This window comes from Centroberyx affinis, unplaced genomic scaffold (genome assembly GCF_046629955.1).
Source record: "Centroberyx affinis isolate AG114_WGS23_722 - 3 ecotype Tasmania unplaced genomic scaffold, CSIRO-AGI_Caff_v1 ptg006544l_1, whole genome shotgun sequence".
NCBI lineage: Eukaryota > Metazoa > Chordata > Actinopteri > Beryciformes > Berycidae > Centroberyx > Centroberyx affinis.
The window spans coordinates 28,498-52,344 of NW_027283313.1; the positions used below are offsets into that span (position 1 = coordinate 28,498).

The window sequence follows — 23,847 nt, forward strand, 5'->3', positions numbered from 1 at the left end:
TAATCTGCTGCGACTGTGTTGAACGCTCCACTGCGCATGCTCGGGAAGGTCCAGCCTAGCCTCGCTCGGTGTTACCCGTGGTGCTGTTGGCTGTTTCCCATCGTCTGTCCGTCCTGCGAGAAGCACCATGCTCCGTACCGTGTTTTGTCGGGCTCTTCCCGGGCTGTACCGAGTCCCGGTGTGTCACTACTCTGCGGCCGCCATCCCGGTACCCAACACCCAGCCCGAGGTTCAATATAATAAGGTATCGTTTGCTAAAAAAAATACCACACGTTGTTTACGGTGGATATTCGCCACCGTGCCAGCAAACGGTGCAACAAGTGCAAACAACTCGACATGAATGCAAATTGTAATGGTACCTGTGAGGTTATAGTTTGTTACTGTGCTGCTAAATATGCTGACGTTACCGTGTCTGTCTATGGGGAGTCAGGTAAAAGTTACAAAGGTTGCTTTAGCTTGAAAAGACGTGCTAGAGGAGGGCCAAGGTCCGGCCGTAAACTACAGCAGCGGGTCTTAATAACTGGCGTTAACTCTCTGGTTTACAGTTAATTTGTGTACTGAGCTGCTGTAGTCGGGTTGGAATGAGAAGTTGCTGACGCCGTTGGGCCTCTGTGGCACATGGTAGGAGACAGCTAGTTAACCTGTTGAGTAGAAAGGGACAGTGTGGGACAGAAAGTCCGGCCAAACTCCCATTGCAAACAAGGGAGTGCCAGTTTAACTTTGGATTGCTTAACTGAACACAAGCCTACACCTCAGAACAGCATTTCACTCCCTATGAAATGAGTGAAACCTTTTCCCACCTTTTTCCATGTCATAATATACACTATTTAATAATATAATAAAAATACAAAAGTTTTATTTTCTAGTATTTGTCATTGCATTGCATTGTGGTTACAGTCCAGTGGTAAATTTGCCTTACATATACCCACAGACTTTTTATGGGTCATAACATCGCAACTTGAAAACACACCTTTGCCCCCTAGTGGTCAAATATGGTAGTATTCTCTCTCGCAGAGAAACCAGATAGAATGGCGCCCAATTGCGGATTTCCATAAAATATGTCTTGTGAGTGATTGAAGGCTCCAATTGCAGATTGAATTTGTTTACATTCATCATACAACCGAGGTAGTATTTCCTGTATAAATAGCCTAAAGCTTGATGGTATGCTTTGTTGATAAAAAGCGAGTTTTTGCTCATTACCTCATGAATAATACATGTCTGATGTCAATTGTTGCTGAAAAAAATTGAAATCAACATAAACTTTTAGCTAAGTAATTAACACTTGACAGTTAAGCTACACATGCAGTGCCTGATTTTTTTTTTCTTATTTTCATCAAAAGTTTATTTCGACTAATTTTCTCAAAAGTTTTATTCTGACTTTTTTTCTCAAAAGTTTATTTCGACTTGAATCTCAATTTTTATTTTTTATTTTTTTCCTCAAGTTTTGACTTTATTCTCAAAACGTCTAATTTATTCTCAGAATATTTGAATCTCCCCCTAATAGGCTAGGCCCTAATAGGCCACTCCTCTATACAGTCAGCAGCATGAGTCTTGATGAAAGTTTAGAGGTTTCAGAATTGATTTAATGAACCTATATGTCACATTATAAATCCAACTCATTGGAAGTAGCCTACATTTCAGAAAACAAAAACTGCAATTCTCAAAACAGCAAATAAAAATCAAGCAAAAATGTTTTTGCTTGATTTGTTTTTCCACATTTTCTAGATATATTGATGTGTTGCAATTTGTTTTTCTATAATTGAAATCAACTTAAGCTGGGGATACACTAGACAACTATTGCCCCGATTTTAGCCAGGATTCACCATCGGGCCGAGTCTGTCCTGGTCTGCTCTAGTCTGCAGATTTTGGGGCAGTCGGTGTGGCCAGTTGGCACAGAAAATCTATAAGTGTGTTAGGGGAACAGACTCTAATCTCTTGCCTCCCGACGTGAGTCAGAGTCACTACGATTATATCAAACATGTTTGATTTTTACAAGCTGAATCAACACAGTCGAGTAGTGTGTACTCGTCTCAACTCAAATGTGAATGGATCCCGTCAATAGCCAATGAAAAACTATGAGGCTATGCCAAAACAAGCCAATACAGTGTTTAGCCCACACCAAGGAGCAATCAACTAGTTAATTCTTCATACAATACATTTATAGATAGGCCTACTGATCTTTCTGGTACCAAGGCACACAGGAAAAAAATACAGGGAAGACTCAATTATTGATTCCACAAAACCTTGGCTGCCAGATACAGATTTGAGACCAGAAAGTCAGGTTTTATAATTATTATTTATCAGCCTATATGTTCATGCGCGCAGTCCGGTTTTGCAACATAATCATCTGGCACCGTAGCCAACATCGCTTCCAAACATTTTCAGCTCCCACTTCATAGCTTTGGCTCCATCATGGAGCAACAGGTATTTGATTGACATTGCTGCTCACCTGCAGCTCCTCTGCAGTCTGTGCAGTCCAGACTGACTTCCACACCTTTATGTAAATGCATTTTGGGTCTGTGTATTTGTTGGTCATTCTATTTTCCTCCCTCTCTGCTTCTCTCTCTCCTTTCCGCTTTCCAGGCCTTGATGGTGCTGAAAGACGCACAGCTCTGTATTCAGGTTGCAATCCCAAAATAGGCTTTTTAAAAAATGTTTGTTATTTTGTTTTCTGTTTTACAAAGGAGAAAAGGAAAATCAAGTCCTTTGTAAATGTATCTGCCGTTTCTCACCAGGAAAACCAGACAATGCCTTGTATACTTGGATGGATTTTGAAATGAAAATGAAATCCTCATTCGTTTTCCATTTTTTATTTTCTGTTTCTGAAAAGAAAATGGAATGGCCGAAAAAAACACAGACTGTTTTGCCCTCTGTTTCTTCCTTTATTCCATGCAGATGGTGGCGCAACAACCACAGCAAGCTCTAGTACCCATATAAATGTATAATGTGAATTTATATCTATGCTGTATCCCCGTGTTTGCTTTGCTACCGGCATCTCGTAGCGTACTGCGAGAGCTCGTGTTTTCATGTGAGTTTGGTGCGTTCAGTTTGGTTCAGTTGCAGTGACAAGTCGAGTAGTGTGTGATCCCTCATCTGGTGTAGTTGTTAAGTGTGTGATCCCCAGTTTTTCATTCGTCATAAAAAAATCTGCAGAAAGTTAGTGTATACGCCCAGTCTTTTCATAATCTGTTAGGATTTTGAAAGTTGTATGGTGTATGCCCAGCCCTAGGCTACTGTAGTGGACATAAAGACTAGGAAGAATAGGAAAGTATGGAAAATTCACACATTCCATCATCAGTGCAGTTGGCTGGCCCTACATTTCAAGCACTTATCAAGTCCAAATCTTATGTTATGTAATGTTATGTTATGTAATGTTGGCTGCAGAATCAAAGCATACATGTCTCCAGAGTGCGACCATTTCTGGAGATGGTGCGACTAAAATGTGTAACTAGAAGCAGACTGCACAGAAACACATACACACACACGTGGGGCAGGGATTATTTATTTATGTTTTTTCCCTCCCGCAATTTTTCTGCTTCCAGAAGAGAGCAGTGGATTGAGCAGAGAAGTGGATGAACATGAACGCCTTGATACACTAGAACAGTGATTCTCAACCTTTTTCATATCAAGGACCCCTAATTTAGTCCACATTTGGGCCTCCGACCCCCATTTGATGAGATTTTGTGTCTCGGACCCAAATATGCGAATATTTTTATTGTTGGATATGATTTTGTCCAGAATTCCATGACTATCTGTATTGTAGGTAGAGAGATAACAGAGAAACTATGATCAAAACAGTCATTCTTCTACATTCTATAATTGTGTAAACTTGTAAATGAAATAATGGTGAAGTTTAACAATTCATCAATTTGCCTGGGGACCCCCTGGAACCCTCTCAAGGACCCCTGGTGGTCCCCGGACCCCACGTTGAGAACCACTGCACTAGAATGCAGGTTCATTGTGGTTATCGGATTAATGATTGTCTAATGCACCGTTAATAATTAGGCTGCCCTACTGCTAATGCTACACTGCATTGGGAATGCAGTGCCACCTCATGCTGGTTCAGAAGATTCTTTGTTAACTGCGAGCACTTACATATTAATTTTAATGTAAAAATGCCCCTTCCTTGCACATTTCATTCATGTTTCAGTTCAAGTCATCACTCCTACACCAGTGTGTCCATCTACCCCCCCCATGGTGCCATGCTGATGGCAGGGTCATAATGTGGCGTACATGATATGAATCCATGGATCCATCCTGCTTGGTGTTTGGTGGTGGTGGTTATTTTGCATCCCTCTCAGTAAACATTTGGTTTAACCGACTGGGAACAAAATGGTGTGTTTTGGTGTAAATGCAGCACTTGTAATCGCATATTTTTTTTTTTTCAGTTGTTCATCAACAACCAATGGCAGGATGCTGTGAGCGGGAAAAGCTTCCCTACGATCAACCCAGCAACCGGTGAGGTCATCTGTCAAGTTGCTGAGGCTGATGAGGTATATACACTCTGACATACTGTATACATACTGACCTCCTCCTCTCCTCTCCTCTCCTCTCCTTTCCTCTCCTCCTCTCCTCTCCTCTCCTCTCCTTGTCTCCTCCTCTCCTCTCCTTGTCTCCTCTCCTCTCCTCGTCTCCTCTCCCCTCTCCTCTCCTCTCCTCTCTCCTCCTCTTCTCTCCTTGTCTCCTCTCTCCTCTCCTCATCTCCTCTCCTTGCCTCTCTCCTCCTCTCCTCTCCTCTCCTTGTCTTCTCTCTTCTCCCCTCTCCTCTCCTGTCCTTGTCTCTTCCTCTCCTCTCCTCTCCTCTCCTGTCCTTGTCTCCTCTCCTCCTCTCCTCTCCTTGTCTCCTCTCTCCTCTCCTCCTCTCCTCTCCTTGTCTCCTCTCCTCTTCTCCTTGTCTCCTCCTTTCCTCTCCTCCCCCTCCTCTCCTCTCCTTGTCTCCTCTCTCCTCTCCTCTCCTTGTCTCCTCTCCTCCTCTCCTCTCCTTGTCTCCTCTCTTCTCCCTCTCCTCTCCTCTCCTCTCCTCCTCTCCTCTCCTTGTCTCCTCTCTTCTCCTCCTCTCTTCTCCTCTCCTCTCCTCTATGGTGGGACACACAAACACACAAACCACTCTCCAATTATAGTAGTAGGATGTACAGTTCCATTCAAACATGCTGCAGTGTGTGTGGGTGACATTGCAGTTAAACTGTGCAGAGGTGTTTGTGTGTTGCTTGATGTAGCTTTGCTGTATGCTAATCAGCAAGGTAAAACACAACTCAATTGCATTTCTGTTGTTTTGGGAAATCTGTGTGGTGAGCTTACTACCACAATACACTGTCTTAAAAAAAAAAAAAAAAGGCCAACTCATGAAGCTAATTATGTTATGGTCCTATATTCGCAGGCGGATGTGGACAAGGCGGTGAAAGCGGCACGCGATGCCTTCAGGTTTGGGTCACCGTGGCGACGGATGGACGCCTCTCACCGCGGCCTGCTGCTCAGCCGGCTGGCTGATGCTATTGAGAGGGATGCTGCCTACCTTGCTGTGAGACAATAAGACACATCCTAACTAGACCAGACAGCCTACAAGGCCAAACGGGGCTAGTTTTTTTTTTTTTTAGTAATTTTCTGGCATACACGCACACAAATCCACATCCAAAAATAAAAGTAATATGGCGGAGTACTCACTTTTCACTACAATGGAAGTGCCTCGGCTCCAACATCCAGTCTAGATTAGGGTCTAGTGATGAAATCCTGGCTACACCACTGCCAAGGATGAAGCTGTTTCACGTTATCGGGGTGAGATCTCTCTCTGGGAATAAACTCCTTTCATCCTCTCATAAATGCAGGGTTCCTACGCAGGTCTGGAAAAGTATTAAAAGTGAATTTGATCATTTCCAGGTCTTGAATAGTTTGGGAATTTGAAAAAGTGTCTGGAAAAGTATGGAAAATGTTGCGGTTCAGGTCCGATACACACATAATTCTAGCTTTTATGTTGTTGTAGAGCCACTTTGAGTCCACAGTTTTTGTTGATGTGAAGAATAATGTTCAGATAGAGGGACGCTCTTATTACCCAGCCGCTGTCAGCATGCATTATATCAAATACCCACCAAAATCAAATCCAGTCAAGAACATAGGGTCTGGGAAAAATATGGAATTTTAAAATGGAAACCGTGTAGGAACCCTGCCAATCATCTCACATATTCTGATATTTGTCACTGTGAAGAACAATCTTCATCTATACAGTGATATGACCTAGTTAGCAGGGGCAAGATGTCTATCTGCGTAAATCATATTGAACACCAGACAGAATCTTCAAAACAGATCAAGGTCTGGAAAAAGTATGGAATTTTTTAATTGAAAATGTGTAGGAACCCTGTAAATATTCTAATTCAGAAGACGGATGAGGTTGTTACAATATTGTTACCCAACACCAATTATGAAAGTAATAGATAACACCATAGGAACTGTACTGCCAAATAAAAGTCAGACTTGATGCCTCAATGTTACACTAAGTTTACCCTGTAGTTACTTATGTCACTGTTGTTGTCATAGGAACTGGAGACCCTGGACAATGGGAAGCCATATGCCATTTCCTACAGCGTGGATGTCCCCACTGTGGTTAAATGTTTCAGGTAACACACACACACACACACACACACACACAGGGTTTTACAGCTGTACACATGTGACGAGGGGGAAAGGGAGTGAGAAACGAAGGACATGGTGGATCAGAGAGTTAACTTGCCAAAGAATACATTTTCCCACATGGTCTAATGCTCGTAATAATAGTAATAACTTTATTTTTAGAGCACCATTCACACATAGAATGTAACTCAAAGTGCTTTACATAAAATAATTAAAACGGTTACAAGGAAAAGAAAAATTTTCAAGCAAAATCAAAAACACATCCAGAAGCAAGACTGAATTCATCTAGTAACATGGCATCAAAAAAGAAAGAAAGATTAAAAAAATAGGTAAGATAATAATAAATAGGTAAGTAAGGACAATAATAAAAATAGAAATGCCAGCTGTGATATTCAGGGGGTTTTGCCTCCAACTGTCAAGAGAATTTTAAGCAAAATTTTGAAATGGTCCAAAAAAAAATCAATTGTGAATTAGGTGTGTTGTTGTCAGTTGGGTTTCTGTGAGTAAATACTTCCAACACATCTAGCAGGAAAATGTGTCTTTCAAGAATTGATTAGTATTGATTAGTGTTGGCCAAGTTGTTCTTGTCAGCTGATGTTGGTCATATTTCATGAAAACAGAGAAACGACCTTGGTGATATTCTAATGTGCCAACTAATTGTGATAGAACCACAATGGAGACTTAATACCAGTTGATATTAATATACGTATGATATTCTAATGTACTAATAAACTAATGGTCGTGCAACCACCATGCCTGGCCAAAGCCGGGTGGTGATGGGAGCATGTGATCGTACACTGTTCGTTGTGTCTTATCTTTGTTTTTGTATTATTATTATTATTATTATTATTATTATCATTATTATTGTTATTGTTATTATAGTTTTTCTATGACTTGTTCTGGCTTTGTTGTTTGTCTTTGTTAAATAGTTGCCTAATATTTTGATATCGTGACACATTTCTGCTGTCTAAATTGATGATGACAAGCAAATTTTACTTCAAAACTCTCATAAAATGAGGTATGGTAGGAATATTATTTGAATATTTCTGTTTTGTTTGACATCACACCATTCAGTTCAATGAGATGAACATTAATTTGATTATTTAACGTGATTTTGCATACATGAACCATATCGTGATATATATATATTGATATCGAGAAAAATCCTTATGATTATCATGATATTGATTTCAACCATATCGCCCAGCCCTAAGACTTATACATGTTAGAAACAACATGTATCCTATTCTAATGAACCAACTAATGGTCATACAACCACATTGAGTAGATTTTATTGAATTTTGCTGTTTCCATGTATTTTTTTCTAATCCAATACATCATAATTTACAAAAAATGGATATGTATGGAACACAGCTATTGTTACAAAAATGTCTGTCTGTGTGTGTGTAGGTACTACGCAGGCTGGGCCGACAAATGGGAGGGAAAGACCATCCCCATCGATGGAGATTATTTCTGCTACACCAGACATGAGCCCATTGGAGTCTGTGGACAGATCATCCCGGTAAGGAGGGGGTTTGGACAGATCGCACTAGTGTGGGGGTGTAGAATAGAAGTTGGTCTTTATCTTGGAGCAAAACGCTCATTTAAATACAATTGGTCATGTGGTCACTGGCAAGGGTGGAGTAGGGCTCAGATTTGTCTTAAAAAGTGCTTCATGTGCAGATTTTGTTGTTGTTGTTTTTTTGCATTTATTTACAGGTTGTCGAATCCGCATTTACAAATCACCTGACAAATGGATTTAGTTGCATTAGTTTTCAGATTTTTCAGACGACCCTGGCAGAGATTCAGTCTTCTGATCCACAAATGTGTGTTGCGTTCACGTGCTGGTGGGCAGGGGCCGACATCCGGCACTTCCAAGTCAGCTGTTGAGGGTGTTCGTGGGAAATTTCCAAGTAGACCTCAACTTTATGCAAATGTGGAGCAGCCAACATGACGCACTGCCTCTGGAAACCCGGCCGCTTGCATAGAAAATGAATGGGAAGCGTGGAAATCTGTGAACCTGGAAAAAACATACCATTGGAGAGGGAGCTCAGAGAGACGGCTAACCGACCGCTAATGTCTCTCTCTCTCTCAGGCAGAGAGGAGGCAGAGAGCAGGCAAGCATGGGAGCAGGGTTAGGGTCAGCAGAACGCCTCCCCACCAGCACATGAACGCAACACACATTTGTGGATTGGAAGACTGAATTTCTGAAAAATCCCAAAACAAATGCAACCAAATCCACACATGTCCGGTGATTTGTAAATGCAGATTTGACAACCTGCAAATAAACGGGGAAAAAAAAAACTTTGGGAAAAATACACTTCCAACTTGGAAATATGTGCGAAATTGTTTCACATTTATTCAGGCCATCGCTGCCATCCACCTGCTGCTGGCACGTTCCTGTGGTCTATCAAATAAAAGTTGTGGAAAACTTGGAACCTTTGAATGGCTGTGTAACACCACATTATGTAATAACTCGACAAAATGTAATACATTTTCACTTCATTATGTAATAACACCCGCATTTTGTAATAATCTGCCGTATTTTGTAATACACAGCCTGAACGCAATATGTAATAAATTTCCCCGTATTTTGTAATAAATTATTACATATTGCGGTGGTTGTTACAAAATACGGGAGTTGCTTCATAGTGTGAACGCACAGTTGGCGGGTGAATGAACACAAAAAGGCAAAGTACTGACCTATGCTGTGCAGCTCCTTTTGTCATATGCTTAAGAACATTTCAACATTTCTCGGCTGGTTTTTGCTGCTTGATGCAGAATGGGCAGGCCAACTCCATCCACCGCCTGACTGGGAGAGGTTAAATAATAATAATTGATTACATTTGAGTGCACACACAGGGAAGAAAAAAGGAATGGTTGAGAGGAGGGAGGGAGAACCACAGGTCATTGTAAGGCCATGTATTCAAAAGCAGAGTGTCTTGGAAAACAAACTCAAAGCTCTGTCCAATAGAGCTTGTGTGTGTGTGTGTGTGTGTGTGTGTGTGTGTGTTGTGGGGCGGTGGGGGCGAGGGAAAAGAACAGAGATATTTGCAACAGAAACATTTCTTAGATCTTATCTATTGAATGACTGAGCTGCTGATAATAGAAACCTCTTGAACCAGTTGTGCAAAATCTCTCTCTCTCTCCCTCTCTCTCGCTTTCTTTCTTTTTCTTTTTTTCTCTCTTCCCCTCTTCCTCTCTCTCCCTCCCTGCAGTGGAACTTCCCTCTGTTGATGCAAGCCTGGAAACTTGGCCCTGCCCTCGCAACCGGTAACACAGTGGTGATGAAAGTTGCGGAGCAGACGCCACTCACTGCGCTCTATGTGGCCAGCCTCATTAAAGAGGTACATGCTGTGTGCTCGGGTGAATGTAGGCAAATGGTTAATCTATAAATATATCATTTACTAACGTGGTGGAAGATCGACTTGTTAGAGTTCTGTTAGCTGTTACTACATTTTAAACCCCTATTGTTTTGGTATGTTGCATTTTGTGCTGGTTTATTCTTGTTTAATGGTTAATTCTGGTGTCTTTTTCCTTGTCACTTTTGCTGAATTTCCTCTCAGTGTTCACATGATAGCAACTTGTCATTTGGCAAAGTGATAGGTAACAGTGGGTGTCAGCTACCCACCAAACCCTCCTGACCTTATGGGGGTGGTTATTTATAAGTAAAGGTCAAATATGAAAAGAAATGTCACAAACCATATATCCAATTGACATGATACAAAATGTTTCCACCATACTGAATTGTTCCGCCGTTTTGAATTGTTTTTTTTTTTTAATTGCCTGTTTTTATTTACCTATTCATTTATTAATTTATCTTTTACCCATTTACACAAACTTTTGGTGCATAGCTTCAGTGGACTAATGGTCATTAAACCTGCCCAATCAAATTATGGTCACCATTTACAAATTATTTAAAGAAAGGGGATGGCCCAGCACAAAACTGGCCAGATTTGTTTTCAATGTATACTATTGTATACTAACATGTACTAATATTATGGCTGATATTAGCACTTCTACAATGTGTGAAATTGTTTGTTGCTGTAGCTTGCAAAACCATGAATGTAATTGGACTGTGTAGAGTCTGTAGTTTCTTTGAATTACATTCTTGTATGTAATGTGCTTCTGCAGTAAACTGTGTGTATTTCTAGGTGGGTTTTCCAGAAGGTGTAGTGAATATCCTGCCTGGCCTGGGGCCGTCAGCGGGCGCCGCCATTGCTAAGCACATGGATGTTGACAAGTTGGCATTCACTGGATCCACAGAGGTAGGATACTTACTATCTATTTAAAGTTTTAAAAAAAGATCCTGGTAGAAAATTGGGTAGGCTTTGAAAGAGGTGAAAAAATCTAGGAAGTGAGACCATTTTGATTGCATTTACAGTATGCGGCCTACCGATCCTTGCTTGTGTTGTATTAAAATCTCATGTGTAAGTCGCTTTGGATAAAAGCGTCTGCCAAATGGGAAATTGTAAATTGTACCATGGAGAAAGGAAGGGTCCTCCATTTCTCAATATTTTTCAACCATTCCAAGAAAATTCAGCTTAAAAATAAAGTATGACTAGGTTGATTTGGTAAGATATTTACGTTTGTCAGTAATTTTGTAGGTGAGGTTCTGTATGAAATTGGAGTCAAGGTCCGCACTAATCCGCAAATAATTGCACTTTCAGATTTAGCACAGTGATATGTGCTAAATTCTTGATTTAGCATGTTAGGTAGGTAACACCAGATTGATGCATCCAATAAAAGAGATGTTAAGCTTTCTAGAAATTGGATGTTCCATACTAGAGGGCACAAAGTCCAGGTAGTGAAAGAATAGATTTATAGATTTTTAGATGGTGGAAGACAACATTTATGGTCCAGGTCATGAAAAGTATAGCCCCAAAGTATAGTCCCAAACACTTCTATACAAAACGACCTACCAAGCCCTTCATTTTTGTGTGTGGTTTCCACATGGCTGTTCCGCCAAACTTTCACCCTGCCTCCTAGGCCTTAGATACCATCAAAGTTCCAATAAAGCCTTTTTGTTTTCCCAAAAACACAGTTTTCTGGAGCTGGGAGCTAAAGCTAATGCTAGCTCGCCAATGTTGATTCTACACTGCTGCATGAACACAGCCCTTCAGAATAAAAGTCCTTCGGCATCATACCAGAGCGAGAGTGCACATGATACTTTGCAGTTTAAGAAACAAGTAAAATTTAAACATTACTGTCATTCAGAACTCACTTCTTAGTTCCACTTGAGTAGGATATTTTATTTTGGTGCTCTTTCCACCTCCTTCCAGTCCAAAAGACAACCCAAATACTGTACTGGGCATAAAAAGCTGGTTTAAGGAGGTATGGCTGAAACAGTTTCAAAACCACTGAATTAGTCTTTGTAGTCACTTCAGTGTATATCTGTCTCTCCCTGTCTGTCTACATCAGGTCGGCCATCTAATTCAGCAGGCTTCAGGCAGCAGTAACCTGAAGAAAGTCACTCTTGAACTGGGAGGAAAGAGTCCTAATATCATCCTGTCTGATGCAAATAGTATGTATACAGTGTGTGTGTGTGTGTGTGTGTGTGTGTGTGTAATTGGGAGAGAAGAGTACTAACAGCTAACCGTATGTAGACACATCAGACACTTATGTCAGATGAAAGTAGTGCATTATGTGTGTATTTAACTAGAGTACACACACAGTGGATTGTATTGCATATAATCACACGTAAAAGGCCCACACCACAATTGAATTGTAACGCTAATAGTGGTCCCAGTACAGAGTACTGGCTTTGTATCTGTTATTTCACTGAACTGCAGACAGTGTTTCTCTCCCAGAATCATTGTGCTTTTTATGTAAAGACTGACTTTTTGTGTTGGCGGTTTACAAGGAAACTGCATCTTTATTTTAAAGGAACCCAACTGTAAAACACTAACACTTAAAAAAAGAAAATTGCTACTGGCAACGTACCTTGCATTTCTGGGATCATTTTGGTGTTTGGTCTATTTTTCTTATTCCCGTGGATAAATGGCCAAACAGACTATGACATCACATCGAGACATATCCAGCACAGCTGTAATGCAGTGGTTCTCAACGTGGGGTCCGGGGACCACCAGGGGTCCATGGGGGGGTTCCAGGGGGTCCCCAGCAAATTGATGAATTTTTAATCTTCAGCATTATCTCATTTACAAGAAGTTTACAGCAATTATAGAATGTAGAAGAATGACTATATTGATCATAGTTTCACTGTTATCTCTCTAGTCATGGAATTCTGGACAAAATCATATCTAACAATACAAATATTCTCAGATTTGGGTCCAAGAGACAAAATCTCATCAAATAGGGGTCCGTGGCCCTAATGTGGACTAAATGAGGGGTCCTTGATATGAAAAAGGTTGAGAATCAGCAGACAATATTTCAGCTATCTAAAACATGGTTCTGACAATAAATGTCAGAACCATGAGCAAGGGCTTCTTTCCAGAGTCCTCATTTTGTACTGACGTTCAACAGTCGTTTTTTTCCCCTTAAAGATTATTTTCCATGCCAATGTTAAAATGAACTTTTTCTTTCTCTTTTGCCCTTTGCCACCCAGTGGAGGATGCCGTGGAGCAGGCCCACTTTGCTTTGTTTTTCAACCAAGGCCAGTGTTGCTGTGCTGGTTCTCGAACCTATGTCCAGGCAGACATCTACGATGAGTTTGTGGAGCGCAGCGTTGTGCGGGCTAACAGACGCGTGGTGGGAAACCCCTTTGACATGAACACCGAGCAGGGACCTCAGGTAATACACACAAACACACACACACACACACACACACACACCGGGACAATGGTACTCTACGGGTCATAGCCTCTATGTTCTCTTACCAAAATGTATTTTTCAGCCCTGATAATGCACATCCTAAATAAGCTCTGTCCCAAAGCATTCAATAGCACACACCCTAACCGTGAGTGATAAAAAAATAAGTAATTTTGGCTTATTTCAATACTGATTCTGTTTTACTCATACCCATTGATTGTGATTCATATCTTTTTTTTTTTTTTTTTTTTTTTTTACACTTATTTTTTATTGGAAAATTCATTCCTATCTTGAAGCAGGATTGAGCTTGAGCGCCAGGCTTTGGATAGCTTCTCTAGGCTCCAACACATTCAATAGGGCAATTACAACAGTGGGAGAAAAACATTGCGAAAGCGCCCAAAACCTTTCCGTGTGTGAAACTGAGACACTGAAACTCGACGGACAGCCTTAACATAAACTAACACCGCACGCACCTAGTCGACCTCTTCCCTCTGCCTCGACTTCTCCAGGTGGATCAGGAGCAGTTCAACAAGATTCTGGGCTACATCAGCACTGGGAAGAGAGAGGGAGCCAAACTGATGTGTGGAGGAGGCGTGGCTGCTGACAGAGGATACTTTATACAGCCAACCGTCTTCGGAGATGTCCAGGACAACATGACCATTGCCAGAGAGGAGGTAGGTTAGCAGAGATATGGCACAGGAGAGTGCTGAGAAACGAATACACGCTTTTATCACTAGTATCACTAGTACATTACTGTAGTGGCCTACTCTCTGGTCTCCCAATATCCACTATCAATCACTTACAGTTGGTCCAAAACTCTGCCTGCTGCCTTGAAAGCATCACACTGGCTGCCTGTTCATTTTAGGTTTGGTTTTATAATTCTTCTCTTAGTTTTTAAGGCCTTGCTCCCCCTTATTTATCCGATTTTAAGGTATACACCCTCAGATCCTTTGGCAGAAACCTACTGACTATCCGTAGACACAGAACTAAGAGCTTTGGCTGGGCATTCTTCATTGTATATGGGCCTAGGCTTTGGAATGGTCTGCCAACATTGGATTGTTTTAAGAGGGAACTTAAAACATACCTTTTTAGCATTGCTTTTACTTGAATTTAATGCTTGCGTGTTTTTATTTATCGTACTCTTTTGTTCTCTGATTGCATTTCCTTGTTTTATTTCATCTTATTGTTTTATTTCATCTCATTTCTTTTATTATTGATGTGTTTTTATTGTCCGTAAAGCGCTTTGGGGGTGATGTGTGGCCTCAGATCCTCGCCGTCTAACATTGGTTTACACTCCATATCCCAAAAATAAAACCATTATTTTTCCCTCTCTGTTCTTGTTTTCACCCCCCTCCTCCTTTCTCCTTTCTTTCTCTTCCGTCATGTCTTCTCCTCTCCTGCTCTCTCCAGATCTTTGGCCCAGTGATGCAAATCCTGAAGTTTAAAACATTGGAGGAGGTAATGCACAGAGCTAATGATACCAAATATGGTCTCGCAGCAGCTGTCTTCACTAAAGACATTGACAAGGCCAACTATGTCTCTAACGGTCTCCGCGCCGGCACAGTCTGGTAGGATTATTATTATTATTTCTACAATTATTATGTGATTGTTGTTTCATGGCTAACCCCCAGACTGCTATATCACTGTAAGGCTCATATTCAGAGGCATTCATACTTCAGCCATGTCCATGTACCAAAGCTCTCGCTAGGCGCCTCTTAAGTTCCAAGTTAATTTATTAATCATCACCAAGCATGTCTCATAGGACTTAACAGAGAATGAGCCTGCTGAGATCGAACTGATCAACAATCAGTCATCTAACAGAATGATGGAACACAAACACAAGGAAGCAAAACACACCACAAGACACACAATGGCAAACCACCGTATGTTTTTGATGAGGCTTGCGTTCGATACTCACTGTAATACTGTAATCTTCATTTTATTGATTTAACTGATATAGTATTTAATAGAAGCAACCTCTTAGGCCTCAACCCTTTTCCAAATTGTAGCACTTGATATTGAAATCAAATTAAATAAAAACACAGATTAGCATATTATAGGCCTAATGATTGAAGGATGCAATGATGCAAGCCCATAAAATATGCTAATTAGAGCAGTGATTCTCAACCTTTTTCATATCGAGGACCCCTAATTTAGTCCACATTAGGGCCACGGACCCCCATTTAATGAGATTCTGTCTCTCAAACCCAAATCTGAGACTATTTTGATTGTTAGATGTGATTTTGTCCAGAATTCCATGACTTTCTGTATTGTAGGTAGAGAGATAACAGTGATTCTTCTACATTCTCTAATTGTGTTAACTTCTTGTAAATGAAATAATGGTGAAGTTTAACAATTCATAAATTTACTGGGGACCCCCTGGAACCCCCTCAAGGACCCCTGGTGGTCCCCGGACCCCACGTTGAGAACCACAGAAAATATCCGTAATTATCCTTTAATAGAGGGCTATCAAAATATAGCAAATACTGTATGGCACAACTTTTAGGCCTGTTTAATCTACGCCATGTTTCTCTATAGACCTATAGACCTTTCACTTTCTCAAAATTAAAGGCAAGTGCTTCTCTTAAAGTGAGTGTGACCTTGTGAGAAACCCGGCTACACAGTGGGCAGGTGCGAGAGAGGGGTCGTTTAAATATTCTCCCCTGCACCTCCTCAGCTCAGAGCTCCACACTAGTCACAATATGCGGGTCTGATCTCACGCAGGCTTTTTTGTCTTGGCTGAAGAACGTGCGGCAACTCTGAATTAGAGCCTTGGTGCAGTGAACACTACTGTTGCTCCATCTGAAAATTTCATTCAAAAAAGTTCATTTTATCAGATACAAAGTACATTATAACGACCCTTCTCTATAACATAATTTGAGTTTGCATATATTCTAAATTTTGGTTTTTGTTTGTGTGTGTGTGTGTGTGTCCATCTGCAGGATTAACTGCTATGATGTGTTTGGGGCCCAAGCTCCATTTGGAGGTTACAAGGCTTCAGGAAACGGCAGGGAGCTGGGAGAGTATGGCCTGGACAACTACACAGAGGTCAAAACGGTAAATATTAATTAAACACTCATATACTAAAGTACTTGATCTGGAAGACTACAGCTCGTACAACCACAGCAAAGTGGGTTGGGAGGTGTGGGGAGCGACTGCCCCTGAGGGGGATGATATGCTGCAAAGGGCACAGGCCGGATTCCAACCTGTGCCACTGCGATCAGGACTTACCACTTGCCACCGGATGCCTCTTCCATGCTTTATTTTTGCCCTAATGTCACACCAGAGAGGGCACTTGAGCGGCTCAAATACCCATGTGTGACCTTAGGGCAAAAATGAAGCATGTTTTTTTTCTACTGTAGGGGCAGCCTAGTAGAATATGAGACCCTCACTTTTTCATCCGAAGGGGGATTCTAATGGGACGCTTCCATGCTTCATTTTTGCCCTAAGGTCACAAGGAAACTTTTTTTTTTTTCTACCATAGGGGCCTAACAGCTTGGTTGATGCACTGACTCGCTGTTTACCATGTTGGTCTGTGTGTCAGCCAGGCTAGCACCTAGACTGACTCTCGCTTAGTGTGTTTGTGTGTGTGCATTTGTGAGTGTTTGCATGCATGTGTGTGTGTGCATGTGTTGTCTATTTACATGTGAGTTCATAGTAAGTGTAGGTTGATTAGATGGTGCCCTTTTAAAAGTATCTTAATTGTTTTCATTTAGCAGACCTCTAGGCCTACAGTATGTCATGTTCACAAATGATGCTGGTGTTAGGTCAGTAAAGAAAGGCCATGCGCCACCTACTGGTCTAGATAAACTGCATCCTGCAACATCCAGGCAGCATCTGTATACAGTGGAAGTACTGTGCTGTCTTGACACTGTAAATAAGAAAACAAATAATAAAGTACATATTTGCCAGCTAACTCTGTGTCATTTTCTCTAGCTAGCTTATAATCAATCAAGTATTTTATTGATGGTTTTGGTAAGCTATTGATAGCTAGCTTTGAAGTTTAAATGAGGCATCTAGCTTGACTCGAAGGTCATTTTACAGTGGCAAATAAGTGTCAGCTGGCTAGTAGCTATAGGCCTATAATTTCTCTTTAGCTAGCTATCAATAATATATCTATGTATATACCTGATGATACCTTTTAGGGCTGGGCGATATGGACCAAATATCATATCTCGGTATTTTTAGGCTGAATGGCGATACACGATATATATCTCGGTATTTTCTACAAAGTGGGCTAAATGTTCAGTTGTAAGTAGGGCTGGGCGATATGGACAAAATCAAATATCACAATATTTTTGACCAAATACCTCGATATCGATATTGCGACAGTATTGTAGGGATGACTATTGGCGCTTTCACAAAATATTTACACAATGAGATTTTTGATAAATAATCATCAGTAATGTGGATATAATGATAAAGTGGGTAAAGGCAAATAATAGAACAGCCGGAACAGTCTGGTAAGTTCAGAAAATTAAATCACTTTACTGTAATGCAGCCTTTAAAACCAGGAAAAGACAACACTTATTCCATATCACGATATTACGATATCCAAAATCTAAGACGATATCTAGTCTCATATCACGATATCGATATAATATCGATATATTGCCCAGCCCTAATACCTTTGTGGACCAATCTCATTAGTATTGTTTTGGCTAGTGTGAATCCTACTGTCCATTGAGAGGGACATCAGCATTGACCACACAGAAGTCATTCACATTTTCAAAAACATAGTCAATAGGAGATTTCTGCTGTGAATCCAGTCTGATGCAGGAAAGTAGAATACATTTTTTGAGACGTTTTTTCCCCAAATTCAAACCCGTGGAATGTTTCCACATAAATGGTACACTGCATTGTCTTATTATTTCTGATGACAATTTATTTCAATGTGAGTTCAGAATCATAAATAAAAGATTAATCCTAGTATAAGAGGTGGTATCCAAGTTTTGATCTGATTAGTCATCCCTGTTATTTTAACCTATTCACTGGTGTTTATGTGATGTGTTAGGGTTAAGCTGGAAAGGGTTTGGTTGGAAACTCCAAAGAAATATATTTGTCTTTGTGTTGTTTTATTAGAGTATATCAAGTCATAGGTGAGGCCGGCCCTATGACTAACAACATTGGCAAAGAAAAAATGAAAAAGTGTCTGGTCAGGTTTTCAATATTAACATCTTCAAATTCTGAAAATGATCTTTTTTTTCTTCCTATTTCCTGTCAGGTGACCATCAAGGTGCCTCAGAAGAACTCCTAGACTTCTGCTGTGATGCCTGTCAAAGGTCGACTGTTGTGAACCCAGCAAGCAGTGAGAGCAGAGCTAAGCTTCAGATGCTGCTGCTGCCATTTCCACTTGTAGTGCTACTGCCGTCTTTACACACATCTTTGCAGAAGATCTGATTGTTTTGTACCGCGGATCTGATTTTCGCATTGGCCATCTAAACCGGGAGAAATCCCACGGAATTAGATTTTCCCTGATTGGACAGCTTTGAGAAGTATGGATTTAAAACTAGATTTTCTGTTGCTGTGGAAATGCTGCCCTTTAAATCTCGCTCTACATCTAGAATGAATGAGATGGAGTGAGCAGAGTTGTTACAATCAGTCAGACTTGGGTGTTTGACACATAATCAATGGCGTTTTCAAATATTCACCAGATTATGGAATACTCTCATTGTTCATGACCATACTTTCCACTCCCTTGTTTTTGCTGTCTAGTTCATGAATTTAAATCAGAATCTTGCATTTGCAAAGGTATTTGCACTCGATTTCTGTGATTTGTCTCTGTCCCAGATATGCATATGTATATATCTAATCACATCTGATCTAATGTAGAAAAAACTAAAAAGTCTGGGTCTATATTTGTACTCTGATCTGTGAGCTTTGGGAGTTAAAATATCATTTTGTGTAATAAATTCATGCAAGGCAGTGATGCTCCACAGCTTCGTCTGTTCTGTAGTCCTCTATTCTGGTGGTTCTCAACATGGGGTCCGGGGACCACCAGTGGTCCTTGAGGGGGTTCCTGCGGGTCCCCAGGAAATTGATGAATTGTTAAATTTTAGCATTATTTCATTTATTTCAGAAGTTAACACAACTAGAGAAGGTATAAGAATCTATTTTGATCATAGTTTCACTGTTATCTCTCTACCTACAATACAGATAGTCTGGGATTCTGGACAAAATCATATCTAACAATAGAAATACTCTCAAATGGGGGTCCGTGGCCCTAATGTGGACTAAATTAGGGGTCCTTGATATGAAAAAGGTTGAGAATCACTGCTCTATTCATCTCTGACCTTTTAGGAAACATTTGTGAACTTCCACTATTCTTAATTATTTACTGTATGTAATCCTATCACTTATTACCATTTTTGAAGAGTTAAGTTTTTTTCTACAATTTCACTGCGGATGTGATGTATTATGGCTAAATACTGAATTAAGAGAGAATGGAGTTGAACTTGATGTCGCTATCTACTTAACAGAGGCTCCCCCCTTTCTATTTCTGCTTCATCTACAAGCCATCTTCATACGGATTTCCTTTAGTATCATTCATTTTGTGCAGACAAGTGCATATTAAATTCATAGTATGAATAATGAATAAATGATTATACACAGGTAATATACACAGTAGGCTTGTTAACAGAACACCTGATGGGGAAAATATTGAAGACATTTTATAAGGTGATATTAAGAAGTAGCTATAAAGTAGTAGCTGTAAAATAAATGCTGAAAGAAATTCAGTCACAGGTAGTGGAATTCCTTTTAGAGTAACATTTATGTACAAGTTATAGGGATAGATTTTTTTTGTATTATTACATTCACAACACAGGCAACTGAAGATCACTGATATACAGGAAGGTACACAAGGACGGAAACACTTAACAATATGACTTAAGTATCTAATAAGGAGTAGGGACACCCTTCAGTCCTCATACTGCATCCTCAACTGTGAAGTGGATATTGGACCTTTCTTCAAGAAGGAAAGCCTCCAGTTCTTTGAGGGATGAAGGAGGTTGAAATCTACTTCACATAAAGGTTCAATGATGTTTAGATCTGCTGACTGGGGAGGCCATGGAAGGAGTGTGACTTCATCCTGGAGTTCATGTAATCTTGGAATATGGGAACATCATGAGGGAAGTGTTTGCATCCTAGGGTGCTCCTGATTCTGTAAAATGGACTCATTACTTAGCCGTTCTACAACCATGCAAAGCGATCATCAGACCCAATGATGCCCAGTAGATGCTGCTGCACTATTACAAATCCACCACCACGTTTAACAGTTAAACATGTTGGCTGAAGGCTGTTCTGCTTTACCATTTTAAATAATTTTGCAGTTTTTGTGAGCGATGCTCTGACTATTTGGCCACTTTGGATCTGTGAGTTGCCTAGCTGCCTTCTTGAAAACTCAACATATAAAAACAATAAAGTAGTGATTGTCAGAGCTCCTTTAAAGCTGACACATACTAATTGGCATTCAATTTAATATGACTGCCTTTGTAGCTGTGATTTAGCCGTTTATTTACCCTTAATCACAGTTACTGTCTGAAAGGGTTTGCATCCAACAGGTGTTGAGTAAAAGAGGCATGATCCAGACACCTTAACCTTTAACTCATGAGTATATTTCATTACATACTGCAAGGAGAGATGTACAGTCGAGAAGAGTAAGCAATGTTTCAGTGAATAATTATTTTGTACTAAATATATAGAGGCACTTTGTCCACAACTCATTCCATTCATCATGCATCATAACTTTATCTCTTATGAAGAGTGAGGTGGAAATGGTTATGTTATATCTCTCTTACCTGACCTCAGTTAATAGTTCTGCAAAACATTATTATGAACAAGGGGGGGGTGGGGGCTGAGTCAGGTGGTCTATGTTTGGATTAACAGCACCAAAACATGCTATGAATGTGCATAATTTCACTATCTGGAATCAATGAATGCATTTCCATCATTTCTAGTCCCTATAATCTGGGTCAGGATAATTTATGGTATTAAGGATACATCTCGGCTGGCAGAGGTCTCCTTAAATAGTTTAATATAATTTTGCCATGGCAATGTAAGTAAAATTTGACCCAAAAAGGAAAAATACAGTAGAAAAATGACTTGTGTCAAGACAGTAATATAAGGGTTAACCAAGCTACAAGAGTTTGTTATCTGTTCCTCTCTGTGTATCCTCACTCCCTGTCCCTGGGTCTGTGCCCAGCTTGTATCAACATTTCCCTGGCCTAAAAATAACCTTGCTTGCAGTATGAAGGAAAAAAGTTTGGAGAGTGTGTTTGTGTGAACCGAAGCCAGGCGGCTGTGGATATATGTCCGAAGACATTTACCATTGACTAGTACATCCGTCCAAAAAAAACTCTACTTGACTCATTGTAGTGAATGTATAGAAGTAAAAGGATATAAAAAGACCTTACGATAAAAGTATATTTTAAGAAGAAATTTAAAAGATGATGCTGCCTGTCAGTCTGAGGTTCTCAGGCAGGCCGTTCCAAAGCCTATACCTGCACAGTTGAACTTTCCAAGTCCATTTTTTTCTCCTCACATCTCCATCAAAAGCAGCATTTCATGTCCAAATACTGTAGGGAAAGTCATGGAAGGACAACAGCATTAGTCTGCATTTGCAGTAGGGGAAGAATCATTTTATTTGGAAACGTCAACGCCCAGTGGCCTCAGCCATAGAAAATACAGGTGCTGTTTGGATTGTCCAGGCTGTCAACAGGCTGCTTGAAATCGTCCACGTACCTGCAGAGCTCACAATGCACATAAGCTCCAAAACTTTATTTTGGTATAACACATATAGTTTCTTTAGATCAGATATCTCAGTTTAAAAACTAGGTGTCAAGTACACACACACGTGTTGCCTCCCTAACTTGGACGGTCAGGGTGGGCAATGTAATATCTTGTGGTTTGAAATAAAGAGGCAGAGAAGATCAGCTTCTTTTCACTGTCACCGCAGGCTTTATTGTTCTGCGGTGCTTGCCTCTGTATCGCTATCATTCCTCAGGCGCAAAACGCCCTCTAGTGACCTGGATGTGTAAGACTTGCACTGAACAAAATGAATGCAGCTGTACAAACTATTTAACAAGATAACCATGAAAAATAAAAAAAATAGGGGTTCTCTTTTTTTTCCTTTACTTTTGAATCTTTCTAAATGTCCATTTTCTCAACCCATTACACTCTCCCTGACTTTAAAGAATGACTCCTTACATTTGTCTATATGGCTATATGTCAGTGGGCTCAGTGTAGGCCTACTTGAGTGTAGGTGTACGGCTAAGTGTGACCATAAGGTTGATGGTGCATGGGGTAAGTGCAGGGTACAAAACTGACTGGGAGTGACTGGGGGTGAACTGGGAGTGGCTGACCTGACAATAGTGGATTCACCTTAACGTTTAAGTGTCTGTATATTGGTTGACCTAAAATGTCATAGGTGAATATTTCTCTTGGTCTCCCTCCCCGTTGTGATCTCCTCACATGCGCTTCATGCTCCTGCACCTCTGTTTGATCCTGGTCTCCCACCTTCTCCTGTTCAGGCCTTTCCTCCAGCGCCTCCGACTCACTCTGCACCTGTTCTTCGTCTTGACTTCCCTCAGCCAATTCTGTGACAGGACAGAATTCACTGGCTGCTGCGCGAAGCTTGGACTGATTCTGAGGAGTGTGCTGGGGCATAATGTGGGTTTGCTGTGGTGGCCGTATCAGTCTGTAGCATGGGATTTTGCTGCAGATGTTATGATAAGTATATTCTTCCTCATCAGAGCTATCAGCCTGGTGATGACTGGTGTCGTTTTCAGGTAACCTCCGTCTTGTCTGTCTTTGTTTTGTTTTCTCTCTTTTCACAGGCAGGTCTTCTTCAAGAGGTAGGTCATTTACTGGTAGAAGGAGGTTCCTGTGAAGCACGAGCAGGGATTTAGTACTTTTCTCTGGCTGTACTTTATACACAGGTCCATCTCCCACTCTCTCCACGACACGATGCACTGCATTCTCCCAATAGGCGCGTAGCTTCCCCGGCCCTCCTCTCTCAGAGAGGTTCTTTACCAGTACTCTGTCACCGGGCCGAAGAGTAGCACCTCTTACTGCTCTGTCATATTGTCTCTTGCCTTTGGCTGAAGATTTCTCGCTGTTGTTGGAGGCTATCTGGTAAGCAGCCCGCATTCTGTCTGCCCATTTCTGCACAAAGGTCTGAGAGCTGGATGTTTCATTCTCTGTTTGGGATGGAAACAACAAGTCAATGGGTAACCTTGGAGCTCGGCCATACAAGAGAAAGAATGGAGAATAGCCAGTCGCTTCATGCCTTGTGCAGTTATAGGCATGCACAATGTGTGGTAAATGATCCTTCCAATGGCTTTGCTTTTCCTCTTGTAGGGTACGCAGCATTTGAAGGAGAGTACGGTTCAGTCGTTCCACTGGATTGCTTTGTGGATGATAAGGAGTGGTTCGTGAGTGAGCGATTCCTGATAGTTG

General features: G+C 40.8%; 1 protein-coding gene across 2 annotated transcripts; it reads left to right on the plus strand.

Annotated features, from left to right (window-relative positions):
* Positions 1-62: 62 nt before the first annotated feature.
* On the plus strand, positions 63-19,823 carry LOC139638773 (aldehyde dehydrogenase, mitochondrial-like). 2 transcript variants are annotated; one of them, XM_071512801.1, is made up of 13 exons: positions 63-244; positions 4,389-4,493; positions 5,378-5,518; positions 6,529-6,608; positions 8,032-8,143; positions 9,840-9,968; positions 10,776-10,889; positions 12,043-12,145; positions 13,187-13,371; positions 13,899-14,063; positions 14,800-14,957; positions 16,332-16,446; positions 18,614-19,823. In XM_071512801.1, exons 1-13 carry the CDS (start codon positions 128-130, stop codon positions 18,644-18,646), a joined length of 1,557 nt encoding a protein of 518 aa, XP_071368902.1. In that variant the 5' UTR covers positions 63-127; the 3' UTR covers positions 18,647-19,823. The 2 variants fall into 2 exon arrangements, with proteins under 2 accessions (XP_071368902.1, XP_071368903.1); XM_071512802.1 differs by lacking the exon at positions 5,378-5,518 and having other exon boundaries at positions 64-244; positions 18,614-19,820.
* The last annotated feature ends 4,024 nt before the right edge of the window (positions 19,824-23,847 follow it).

What these genes read in the sequence shown, in the direction of transcription:
- LOC139638773 (XM_071512801.1), top strand. Translation starts at nt 128, where the DNA reads ATGCTCCGTACCGTGTTTTGTCGGGCTCTTCCCGGGCTGTACCGAGTC. An exon ending in AAGTTGCTGAGGCTGATGAG is followed by an intron (nt 4,494 to 5,377) that starts GTATATACACTC and finishes CTATATTCGCAG; the next exon opens with GCGGATGTGGACAAGGCGGT. An exon ending in CTCCGCGCCGGCACAGTCTG is followed by an intron (nt 14,958 to 16,331) that starts GTAGGATTATTA and finishes GTCCATCTGCAG; the next exon opens with GATTAACTGCTATGATGTGT.